Genomic DNA, 13,003 nt, shown 5'->3' with positions numbered 1-13,003 from the left:
ACATTCCTCTTTTTCTTGCTCTCTTAAAATTTCTATCTAGTGCTTTGCCCCATGTTTTGAAATATATTGAAATCTTAATATCTGGTCTGCCATAGATATAAAGATGTGGAGGGAATACAGCCAAATAGTTTGTGTTGATGCTGCTACCACAGAGAGAAAGCAGGGCCTCATTATCAGCTGAATCTAAGCCTAAGAGAGAGCTTGATGGCCACAAAGATTTATGAAAGAAATGCATATGATAACTGTCTCCACTTCACCTATTTTTCCTAGTAGAAGCAGCACCTAGGAAAGAGTATCTCCAGTTACTAAGTTCCAAAACCCTTATTCAGAAACATTTTTTATAAGTGCTCCAAGTAAACGACCTCAGGAATGATAGTGTTTATAAATTTTCAGTGATATATGTAGATAGATTTTTTTTTTGCCCTGTTAAAATGCTAGACTTCCTTTGAATACCTCTTTGATGTCTCTTATGTATTAGAATTACAATTTAAGTCCTCTTTCAAAGTCAACCACTTAAACAAAACATACATAATTTATTCCCAGGACATATACTTTTTTCCACATAAATAAAGCATGTTTGGATATGTTTGAAAATATTTGCTGTAATGTTCACATTTTGAAGTTTTTCAGTACCTTTGAGAAGGTATGTGAGCTTGTGTATTATTTATAATAAATGGTATTATGCTTTTGTGCTATTATGGTTTGTTCACATAGTTTATTAATTTAAAATATATCCTTTCAGCTTTTGGACATGCTTAAGTTCTATACTGGTTTTGAAATTAATGATCAGACTGGAAATGCTCTGACAGAGAATGAGATGACCACAATCCACTATGACAGAATTACTTCTCTACAGGTAATTGGAATCCTTCATAGCCTTTGCTTAGGCTCCATGAGGTTTGGTCATGCCACAGTTTAGGGTTTTTGTTTGGATCTATATAGAAGAAAGTAATAATTTAAGAGTATTTTCACATTCAACTTCTTTAATGTTTCTGATTCTGATGAATTAATAAAAAATGCTTTTCTTTCATAGTCTACCTAAATCTTATAAATCAATATGTTGATATTTGATACTCAGAAATACTCATTACTAGACTAGACTGGTGCATTTATTTTTTATTTTATTTTATTTTTTGATCAGGCAAAGCAGCTTTATTAAAGAAAGCCAGAATTACCCAGGACTTTAAGAGTTGGCATTGGGCCCTTCTTGCCAAAAGTGGGCACAGTGCCAAATGACACAGTGCTGATTTTATTGCACCCACCACTTGGCCTGGCCTTTCTTCCTCTTCTTTGGCCACTTTTGGTGTCTGAACTCTCACTTTCCCTGCACGGCCAGAATGCCATAGACTTTACCTCCAAGCATGTGTCCTGCTACTTCCGGAGAGGTCACGGCCTCCATCCCACACTGGCCCAGGGTAGCCTCATCCTCCAGGAGGGTGTCTGCTGGAAGTACAACTTGACCTTCTAGGTGATGCCCTCCAGTCAGACTGGTGCATTTAAATATTGGTTCTGCTGTCAGTTTTACTTTATGAAAGAATATCTCAGTATACAGCAAGTTATATGGAAACATTTTGCTCATTTTTATAATAAACCCAGGTAATGGAAGTAGAATTTACCAGAGTAACTGTGATAAGTCAAAGTACCACCTTTATTTATTTTCTGTTGCTGATCTCATCTTGTTTATGAGTTCTGCTTCCTCTAGTAGCACAGGAAGCATTTGTCTATTTAAAGTAATCCATTTCTTTCTGAATTACTTAAGGAGTCTTTTTCTGGGGGGGGGGGGTAAAGACTCAGTCAAACTTAAGTTCAGACTGTCTTTGGTAATCAATGCTGCTCTCCCTCAAGGATTCTCTGGTCTTCCTTTTCTTTCCTGGTGTTCGTGGAGACACTAAACTAGCCTCATTGCTTTGGAAGAGTCAGCCCAGATATCTTTCCTTGCTTTTCTCAGAGCAGTAATGTTTTTGTCTTTCTGCCTCTGCCCTTGAAGTAACCACAGCTGGTGTGGCATGTAATCTGTTTTATTGGTAACATGCAATGCCAGATGACAAATTATGAAGGAAGTTGACAGTATCCTCTTCTGAGAAGGCCCCATCATTGTTCTGGATAGTGCTAGCATTCTCCTGAGAGCTTTCATTCCTTTCCTGTTTTAGGCTCCTCACTGTTATCCCTCAGTCAGACTTGAAATGTAGTCAACTTGCCACTGTCTGCAGTCATCCCATGGCAAACTCACCCATAAGATGGGTGACCTGTGCCATCCACCAAGGAGCATGAGAAGACTTCTGGATCTTTTCTGTGCCACGTAGGTGTTAAGGAAGACTAAGAGTGTTACCTCAGATGCTCTGTTACCAAATTTTCATAGCACTGCTGTTCTTGTTTTCTTGCAGCTCCTGCCATGTTGGTTCAGAGTGATACACTGTCAGGTCTTCTCTCCCCAGAGTTCCAAAGAGAAGCAGTGCAAAAGCCTCTTCCTAAATTCTCTCCTATGGGAATTTCCCTTGGGACTTTTCTGTTAGTCATGTTAGCCCTAGTCTTGATAATAAAAGGTTTTCCCCTCTCGTGTCAAAGAAGCTACCTTCCTTGATTGTCTTCATGAATATTCAAGTTGAGTGATAAAAAAAACTGAACACTGACTGTTTTGTCCAGAACAGTTGTAGTTTTTCCTGTTTATTATATGTGTCTGATTATATGAGGCAGAGGGTCACATATGAGAAGCACACTAATATCTTAAAAATATTTTTCCTTATATGTAATATACAAATCATATATGATTGTATTAATATGAACTTTTTTTTTTTTGGCTGTTCTTTTCTAGAGAGCTGCTTTTGCACATTTCCCTGAACTCTATGATTTTGCCCTCTCAAATGTGGCAGAAGTAGATACACGGGACTCCTTGGTCAAGTTTTTTGGGCCTCTTAGGTAAGACAAGAATGGAAAACTATGTATTCTCTTTTTGTATCATGCTCCTTGAATTTTACTATTCCTTGTTGCCTTTAATCACTTTTACATTACTTTAGGTAATATTACTTATTCTATTACTCTAGGTGTCAACCTAGAACTAACACTTCTCTCTAGCAATTGGTATCTCTGAGTCACTTAAGATAATTATCCTTTAATTTTCATTTTGGGGGGAAAATTTGATTTTTCACAATATATAATTTTCCTACATCTTAACTTTTGCTTAGGGTAAAACATACAGCTTGTCAAACCTGTCGTCATAAAGAATATACAGCAATCATTAGAGATTCATTATGTGTGACTTAGAAGTATGTTTTAGGGAAATTTTTGCATGTTTAAAATTTGTAAATTAGCAACATTCTCTGGTACTTAGTTATCTGCTAATAAACTTCAACTTAAAGTAAAACAGATTGATTTGGTTGGTCATTTTCTTGTAAGGATTTAACAGCAATCTTTAGTATATATAGATCTATTTTGTTCACTTAAGTAACTTTATAGAGTTCCATTAAATGGGACCACCATACTATTTGTTAACTTGATCTTAACCAAAAGGCCAAGAAATGATGCCATACTATTTTTTAATTATTCTCCTATTGTTAGACACTTAACTTTGAAATTTTTGGAAATTACAGACAATTCTGTAATGAACTTCCATTTTTACTTTTATGTAAGAACTTTTGGTACTGATTCCTAGAAATGAAGTGGCTGGCTGACTGGGCATTTTTCTTAGTGGTTACAAGTGCCTGAGTTTGAGTCTCAGCACTGGCTCCTTAATCTAGCTTCCTGCTAATGCAGACTATAGGCAACAGATGGAGGCTCGAATACTTGGGTCCTTAGCACCATGAATGGGTTCCAGGCTTCTCGTTTCAGGTTGGTGCAGCCCTAGTTGCTGCAGGCATTTGGGGAGTAAACCAGCAGGTAGAAAATCCCTTTCCATTTGCGTCACTGTTGTTTTCAGACAAAAATAATTTTTTTTTTTTTTTTTTTTTTTTTGCCAAGCAAAGTTAGACAGTGAGAGAGAGAGATAGACAGAGAAAGGTCTTCCTTCCATTGGTTCACCCCCCCAAATGGCCACTACGGCACTGCACCGATCCAAAGCCAGGAGCCAGGTGCTTCCTCCTGGTCTCCCATGCGGGTGCAGGGCCCAAGCACTTGGGCCATCCTCCTCTGCCCTCCCAGGCTACAGCAGAGAGCTGGACTGGAAGAGGAGCAACCGGGACTAGAACTTGGGGTGTCAGTACTGCAGGCGGAGGATTAGCCTACTGAGCCACAGCGCCGGCCTAAATGTCTTTTTTTTAAAAAAAGATTATTTTAATGCTAAAAGAAAAATTGAAATCCATTCATACATATGTATATACAAGGGTACTTCAAATAGCTCATGGAAAATGAAATTGAAAGATGTTAAATTTTTTGAAAAATTTGAGTTCCATATAGTTTTTTTCATACTACACATTTTCCATGAACTCTTTTTTTTTTTTTTTAAGAGCTTTATTTATTTATTTGAAAGTCAGAGTTACACAGAGAGAGGAGAGGTGGGTGGGGGGTGGGTCTTCCATACGATGGTTCACACCCCAGTTGGCTACAATGGCCAGAGCTGTGCCTATCCGAAACCAGGAGCCAGGAGCTTCGTCCGGGTCTCCCACATGGGTGCAGGGGCCCAAGGACTTGGGCCATCTTGTACTGCTTTCCCAGACGATAGCAGAGAGCTGGATCGGAAGTGGAGCAGCTGGGACTAGAACCGGCGCCCATATGGGATGCCGGTGCTTCAGGCCATGGCGTTAACCTGCTCCGCCACAGCACCAGTCCCTGAACTTTTTTTATATAGTTATTCTTTTTTTTTTTTTAAGATTTATTATATTTATTTGAAAGAGTTACAGAGAGAGGTAGAGATAGAGGGAGAGGTCTTCCATTCGCTGGTTCACTCCCCAGGTGGCCACGACAGCTGGAGCTGTGCCAATCCGATGCCAGGAGTTTCTTCCAGGTCTCCCACACGGGTGTAGCGGCCCAAGGACTTGGGCCATCTTTTACTGCTTTCCCAAGCCATAGCAGAGAGCTGGATCAGAAGAGGAGCAGCCGGGACTCGAACCAGCATCCATATGGGATGCCAGCGCTTCAGGCCAGGGCTTTAACCCGCTGGGCCATAGCCCCAGCCCCTCCATGAACTTTTTGAAGATCCCTTTATGAGCTAGCATTCTGCAGTCACAGATGTGCCCAAGAGAAATGAAAACCGTTTACTCAAGAATATGTACAAAAATGCATATAGTGTCTTTCTTCATAATTGTTCCAAACTGGAATACACAAATACCCTTCAATTGATGACTGAGTAAACACAACATGGTACATCCATATAATGGAATACTACTGCAGTGTATGTGAATCCTAAATGCCTTATGCAAAGTCAAAACACCCATTGTCAAAATGTGTGATTTCTGGGGCTGGTGCTGTGGCTAGCAGGTAAAGCTGCCACCTGCAGTGCTGCATCCCATTCTGGGCACCAGTTCAAGTCCCTGCTGCTCCACTTCCCATCCAGCTCTCTGCTATGGCCTGGGAAAGCTGTAGAAGATGGCCCAAATCCTTGGGCCCCTGCACCCACGTGGGAGACCTGGAAGAAGCTCCAGGCTCCTGGCTTCAGATCGGTGCAGCTGCAGCTATTGTAGCCATCTGAGAAGTGAACCAATGGATGGAAGACCCCCCCCCCCCCTCTGCTTCTGCCCCTCTCTAATTCTGCCTTTCAAATCAATAAATCTTAAAAAAAAAAAAAAAAAAAGCTGTGATTCCATTTATTTGACCTGGAAAAGGCAAAATTAGAGATGGAAAACAGATTTGTTGATGCAAGGGGTTGGGGTGGGTTATAACATGGCGTGAGTGAATTTTGAGTAGGGATGAAACTAAGTGGTAGAAAGCTGTTAAGGTCATGGTAGTGAGTGCAAGTTTTCTAATATTATGATTTCTCATTTGGAAGTACAGATTTTATGATTATCCACAAAAACTGGCACTTGTTTTCCTTGAAGTTACAGGCTTTTAAATTAATTTTTTAGAAAAGATATATTTATTTATTTGAAAAGCAGAGTTACATAGAGAGGGTGAGACAGAGAGTGAGCGTCTGTCCTCTGGTTCACTCTGCTTAATGGCTGCAACTGCTGGAGCTGGGCCAATGCAGAACCAGGAGCCAGGAGCTTCTTTTGGGTCTCCCATGTGGGTGCAGGGGCCCAAGCACTTGGACCATCTTCTGCTACTTTCCCAGTCACATTAGCAGGTAGTTGGATTGGAAATGCAGCAGCCAGGACTCAAAACTAGCACCCATATGGGATGCCAGTACTTCAGGTGGCTGCTTTACCCACTTTGCCACAGCATTGGCCCCTATTTCATTCAAATTTTTAAAAAAGATTTTCTTTTTAATTTATTTATTTGAGAGGTAGGGCTACAGACGGTGAGAGTGAGAGGCAAAGACAAAGATCTTCCATCCGCTGGTTAACTCCCCAAATGGCCGCAACTGCTGGAGCTGAGCCGATCCGAAGCCAGGAGCTTCTTCTGGGTCTCCCATGTGGTACAGGGGCCCAAGCATTTGTACCATCATCCACTGCCCTCGCAGGCCACAGCAGAGAGCTGGATTGGAAGAGGAGCAGCTGAAATTAGAACAGGTGCCCATATGGGATGCCGGTGCCACAGGTGGAAGATTACTACTGCTCCACAGTGCCAGCTCCTGTTTCATTCAATTTTTTTTTGGGGGGGGTAGGGGGGAAAGCTGCATATCCAAGACCAAATGAGCCTAACGTCAGCCATTCTTTTAGTGAAATTCTTATGCCAAATGTGTATTTCCCATTTTTCCCAAAGAATTTTTAAAAAGTGGATTCTTTAAAGTTCAAAGTTAATAACATTAATAATTTTTCACTGCTTCATTAAGGATATTCTTTTTTAAAAAGTTACCTTTTTCAGAATACTGCATGAAAGTGAGGAACACAAAGCGTTTTCACGAATTCATGAAAATGAATATTTTGAAAAAATTTTGCATGGGCTTCTAAGTTTTTTGCACAGCTATGAGCTTATCTTTTAATTCAATTTTTTATGAACTATTTGGAGTACCCTCATAACCATGATTGGTGTGCTCCTGGGCTCATTCCAGCAGTTTTAGTCACCATTATCTTTGCATCATCATGTAGATAAGCTTGTAGAGATAGTGGGGGGAAAAGTAGTGTCTTAGTATTGATGCTGAAGTCCTTCTAGACTCCTTGTAAAGCTCTCAGGTGTCATGAGAGGTTTGCAGAAAACACTTTGAAACCCTGCGTTAAAGGTCTAGTTTTCATTGCTGGCTTTTGATATTTGCTGACCATGCCAAAGGGTTAAATTTACTTTTTAAAGTATCTGTGAAAGTAACATATTTCAAAAGTAAAGTCACCAAGAATGAAATATTCTATTTTGCAGTTCAAACACACTCCACCAGGTGGCATCATACCTCTGCTTGTTGCCAACGCTTCCCAAAAATGAAGACACAACTTTTGATAAAGAATTTCTTCTAGAACTACTGGTAAATATTAGTATTCTCTAATTTAAACATAGTTTTCCTTGCCTTTCTAAGTCACTGATAAAGACTTAGGTTGATAAAGATTTTTTCTGGGCTAAAGATTAAGTAAAAACTTTTGAAATTCTATTTTTTGATTTTTGTTATTTTTTTCCCCTCACCTCTTAAATTTGACTTTTGTTAAGTCTGTTTTCTCATCTCTTGAGTATCTTTTCTTAAGTCTTATTTTTTAAAACTTTTTTATGGCTTGGATTTATTCCATTAGCAAGCATTTGTGAGCATAGTGCCTTGTATATTAAGTCACACCTTCATCACTAGAAAATTTTAGGGATGTCTAGAAATATAGTTATCATTGACCCAGAGGATGAATTCTAGGAGATTTTTTCATCATTTTTTAGAAGTCAAAGTCTTTTCTTTTTTTTATGATTTTATTAATTTATTTCAAAGTCAGAGCTACACAGAAAGAGAAGGAGAGGCAGAGAGAGAGAGAGAGAGAGAGAGAGAGGTCTTTCATCCACTGATTCACTCCCCAGATGGCTGCAACAGCCGGAGCTGTGCCGATCCAAAGCCAGGAACCAGGAGCCTCCTCCGGGTCTCTCACATGGGTGCAGGGGCCCAAGCACCTGGGCCAACCTCTACTGCCTTCCCAGGCCACAGCAGAGAGCTGGATCGGAAGTGCAGCAGCCGGGACTAGAACCAGCACTCATATGGGATGCTGGCACTGGAGGTGGCAGCCCTACCGGCTAGGCCACAGTGCCGGCCCAGAAGTCAAAGTCTTTAACTTCCAAAGTAATACCTTTTGCTGTAAAGTTTTTTTTTTTTTATTATTATTACCTGATTGAACATTACACAATGTATATATCAATCAAAATGTCACATGGTATCCCTTGAGTTTTAAAATTTTTGTGTGTCAGTTCCAAATTATTATTTAAAAAAGTTTTCTAGTCAAAGTAATATACCATTTTATAAATGAAACACAATACTGATGTATTTGATGTTAAAGAGTGGAAATTTCCGGCCAGCGCCGCGGCTCACTAGGCTAATCCTCCGCCTTGCGGCGCCAGCACACCGGATTCTAGTCCTGGTGGGGGAACCGATCCTGTCCCGGTTGCCCCTCTTCCAGGCCAGCGCTCTGCTGTGGCTAGGGAGTGCAGTGGAGGATGGCCCAAGTACTTGGGCCCTGCACCCCATGGGAGACCAGGAGAAGCACCTGGCTCTTGCCATCGGATCAGCGCGGTGCGCCGGCTGCAGCGCGCCTACCACGGCGGCCATTGGAGGGTGAACCAACGGCAAAAGGAAGACCTTTCTCTCTGTCTCTCTCTCTCACTGTCCACTCTGCCTGTCAAAAATTAAAAAAAAAAAAAAAAAAAAGTGGAAATTTCCTTCCCCTCTGACTCCCAGTATAATCCTCAGAGGTAATTACTGTGAACTGATTTCATCTGTTTCATATACATCAAAACTCAAGTTCTTTCAGTATTTTTATACATCTGCATAGAACTTCACATAGTATAATAGGAATCCAGTTTTTGTGTGTTTTTTAACGTATATTGAATCATGCTGTATTGTTCTTTATTGCTTCCTTTTTTTCTTTTAATGTTATATTTTGGGAGTTAGCCCACTTACATAGTATAGAAGTTCCTTATTTTAAAATTCAGTATAATATTTTTATTAAATGGGTGAATATTTTACCATACCCCTGCCAGAGAATAGTTAGGTTGTTGACAATTTTCACTTTTACAGGTAATGTTGCAATCCTTGTATATGCTTTTTTTGCCCATTTGTGAAAATTTAGGATAGATACCTAGAAGTAAAATTATTTGATTGAAATGTCTACTTATTTCACCGGTAACACATGCTAAAAAATTATCCTCCAAAAGCTGTGTATTCCACCAACCATGTGTTACCATGTCTCCTTTTTTTTTTGTTTATTTATTTTTTTTGACAGGCAGAGTAGATAGAGAGAGAGAGACAGAGAGAAAGGTTTTCCTTTACCGTTGGTTAACCCTCCAATGGCTGTTGCAGCCAGCGCACTGCGCTGAGCCGAACCCAGGAGCCAGGTGCTTCTCCTGGTCTCCCATGCGGGTGCAGGGCCCAAGGATTTGGGCCATCCTCCACTGCACTCCCGGGCCACAGCAGAGAGCTGGACTGGAAGAGGGGCAACCGGGACAGAATCTGGTGCTCTGACTGGGACTAGAACCTGGCGGAGGATTAGCCTGTTGAGCTGCGGCGCCGGCCACCATGTCTCTTTAAGCTGTTAACCAACTCTGGATGTTATAAGCTTTTCTGTTTGGCTCTTCTAATTAGCAAAAAAAAAAAAAAAACTTATAATTTTTTGTTTCCTTATTGCTATATGATTAATTTTTTCATGTTTCAAGAGTTTTTATTTTAAAATAAACATACTGTATTGATATGTGTATATCTTTTTCTTTCACATGTGGAATCATATTAGATATATACTAAGGTTGTGATTTATTTTCCAAATTAATATTTTTAATATAGATGTAAAGACAGTCTCTTACTGTAAGAAAGAAGACATATGCTAGTTTTTGGGTCATTGATGGGAAACAATTTGTAGCAGGTGTTTAAGCCTAGTGACAGGTGTTTAAGTGCCATCTGGGGAGAAATCCCTGGGATGGGTTTTAAATTAATTCAAATATGGAAATTATTTTTTTCTTTTTTTAATACTTTCTTGATATGTTCAATTGCATGAAGTATGTCTTTGCCTGCCTTCTTACAAGTCATTTTTCATTGTCTCTGACTGTAAGTGCCTCCTAAAAATTCTTGTTTTTGCCAATGTAAAAATCTCTTCTGAGTCAAGTTTTTGGAAGTCTTTTCTGAAAAAAGACATTAGGATTTTTTTCCCAGGAATCTTCCTGATGGGAAACAAGTTTGAGTGTAAAGTTCATCGTATGCCTTTTAGGGTCTTGTATCTAGATTTTTATATAGAAAATTTAAATAGTTACACCAAAAGAAATACAGGTTTTGTAATCTGTAGTGCTGTAACATTATCTTTTGTTTCTTCATTTTCCCAAAGGATTTCCCAGGCTTTGTATTCTTCTAATATGCAAATTATTATTAAAAGTTGAAAAACACAGATTGTTTAGGTATTACAGTATCTTCTTTTCTAAAATGTCGTCTGGGGGACAGAATTGTGGTACAGCACGTTCAGATGTTGCCTGCAATTTCAGCATCTCATGAGCGTTGGTTCAAGTACTGGCTGCTCTACTTCCAGTCTACTTCCTTACTTTGTGGTAAACTTCTCCATAAATTATTTTGATCAAAAAAAGTTACTTCTAACTTTCTGTGTGAACGTGTTTCCTTTTAGGTATCTCGTCACGAGCGTCGAATTTCTCAGATTCAGCAGTTGAACCAGATGCCTTTGTATCCAACTGAAAAAATTATATGGGATGAAAATATTGTTCCAACTGAATATTATTCTGGGGAAGGTATGATACAGAAATGCAAGACTCAGGTGTATATCGTGAAAGTTAATTTGATATTCATCATATGTCATTGAAAATGTACTGCAATCTATCTACTTCATATATTAGAATTTTCTGATACTCTGAAGTTCAACTGTAGCAGCTAGAAAATATTTAATATTTCAAATGCTTAGCACTAAGGATTTTTATTAAATTGAAGTATACCTGAATACCAATTTTTTGACAATAAAAGAATTATATTTGTGTTTTTAAGGAGACCTAATAAGGCAGGAAGTGTGGCTTTCATTGTGTCACTAGACAGATTATGTTTGGTAGAGATTTTTTCTTTTTTTCAAAACCTTATTAGAGGCTATTTTGAATTTGTTGTTAAAGCTAGGTAATGACCACCAGAAAGACATTATCATTAGTTGGTAATAAACACCTGAAATCTAAAATGATTCTGCCTAGTTTGTCTACCTTCCTGTTTCACTAGATTTGGTTTTAAATGCTTTTTTGCAGCTGGCGCCGTGGCTCAACAGGCTAATCCTCCGCCTTGCGGCGCCAGCACACCGGGTTCTAGTCCCGGTTGGGGCACCAGATTCTGTCCCAGTTGCCCCTCTTCCAGGCCAGCTCTCTGCTATGGCCCCGGAAAGCAGTGGAGGATGGCCTAAGTCCTTGGGCCCTGCACCTGCATGGGAGACCGGGAGAAGCGCCTGACTCCTGGCTTTGGATCAGCACGATGCGCCGGCCGCAGCGGCCATTGGAGGGTGAACCAACAGCAAAAAGGAAGGCCTTTCTCTCTGTCTCTCTCTCACTATCCACTCTGCCTGTCAAAAATAAAATAAAATAAATGCTTTTTGCTCATCCTTTTAGGATGAGAATTTGCTACAATTGAGTATTGACAAAAGTGTGTTGTGGCATATCTTGAAAGAAATTTCACAGGAAATCTTTTGAACAATGGATTATTTACAGAAATGAATATATTTTAAAGACATCACAAATACGAGTATCAGTACATTTACTTAAAAGAAAATCAATTGCTTCAGAGTCATATCCTAGAGCCATAACTCCAATAAGACCAGTGCACTAAAATTGTGCTGCATTTCAGAATAGGCAGTCTTCATATCTTTTTATGGTCATGTAGTTATTAATGTGTAGCTTTCATTGTTCTAGGGATGTACACTTGGATGATGAAAATATGAAGAGTGAGATAGTGGTTGCTATGAAAGTTAGGAAATTTTAATTTTCAGGTAGGGGAAGAAGGTATAACTAAGAACAGTACATCAGAGGGTTCTGGGTTACCTGACAAGATGACCACAAGATTTCATTTTTAAAATTTTTTCTTGGTATCTTTTTATATCCCTTTCCTTTCTTTCTGTTGGAGTACCTTCATTGGTTAACCTATAGAGTTTCCCACAGTCTAGATATTTTTCTTTTTGAATACTCATGGCACCAGTGTACCATGTCTGTTTGCCGTTTACTTTTCTTGCAAATTGGCACCAGGATGTAGAGCCTTGATTAGGCTGAGGTTCTCCTTTGGTAAGATTCTTGTTTATAGTGTATTTTGTTAGGAGGTACTATTTCTGTTTTCACATTGACTCTTGATTAATAGATTTGTTAATTCAGTGATAATCACAGAATGGTGAAAATTTAATTTTTTTTAATTAAAATGTGCTTTGAAAGAGATGCTTTCCTTCAGCGTATAGCCTGAATGAAATTGAATCAGATTACAAGTCAGTGTACTAATATAAGTGATGACAAATCTTTATACATTGATGTTTGTTGCCTTAAAGTTCATTATTGAGGAGGTATGATGGATAATGAGGTTGAAAATAAGATGTGTTTTGGATTTTTTTAAAAATTTTTTTGATATTGTTGTGGAATGCTTGGTCACTTACTACCCAACAGAAATAATGTTAAGTGAGGATAATAGAATACTATTCATTAAGATATTCATAGGAGAAGATAACCTAAATGCAATGCCTTGTCCTTAAAGTCTAGTCAGAAGGCATGTTCAGAGCACAGTAATAGTTATTGGAGATTAAATTTTTGTAATATATAAATTTAGTGTTTATGATTAATTTTGTTATGGGATAAGTTTGGAAGT

General features: G+C 39.0%; 1 protein-coding gene across 1 annotated transcript in view; it reads left to right on the top strand.

Moving 5' to 3' along the window:
* The window catches only part of AQR (aquarius intron-binding spliceosomal factor), a 102,310-nt gene that overhangs the window by 31,075 nt on the left and 58,232 nt on the right, over positions 1 to 13,003 (top strand). Inside the window, exons 12-15 of the mRNA XM_062205578.1 lie at positions 743 to 856; positions 2,813 to 2,916; positions 7,378 to 7,480; positions 10,800 to 10,920. Coding sequence (XP_062061562.1) covers positions 743 to 856; positions 2,813 to 2,916; positions 7,378 to 7,480; positions 10,800 to 10,920 — 442 coding nt within the window. The remainder of the gene's footprint in view (positions 1 to 742; positions 857 to 2,812; positions 2,917 to 7,377; positions 7,481 to 10,799; positions 10,921 to 13,003) is intronic.

This window comes from Lepus europaeus, chromosome 11 (genome assembly GCF_033115175.1).
Source record: "Lepus europaeus isolate LE1 chromosome 11, mLepTim1.pri, whole genome shotgun sequence".
NCBI classification, from domain to species: domain Eukaryota; kingdom Metazoa; phylum Chordata; class Mammalia; order Lagomorpha; family Leporidae; genus Lepus; species Lepus europaeus.
Note: the sequence above shows the minus strand (reverse complement) of the source record. Positions and strands in the feature narration are given on the sequence as shown.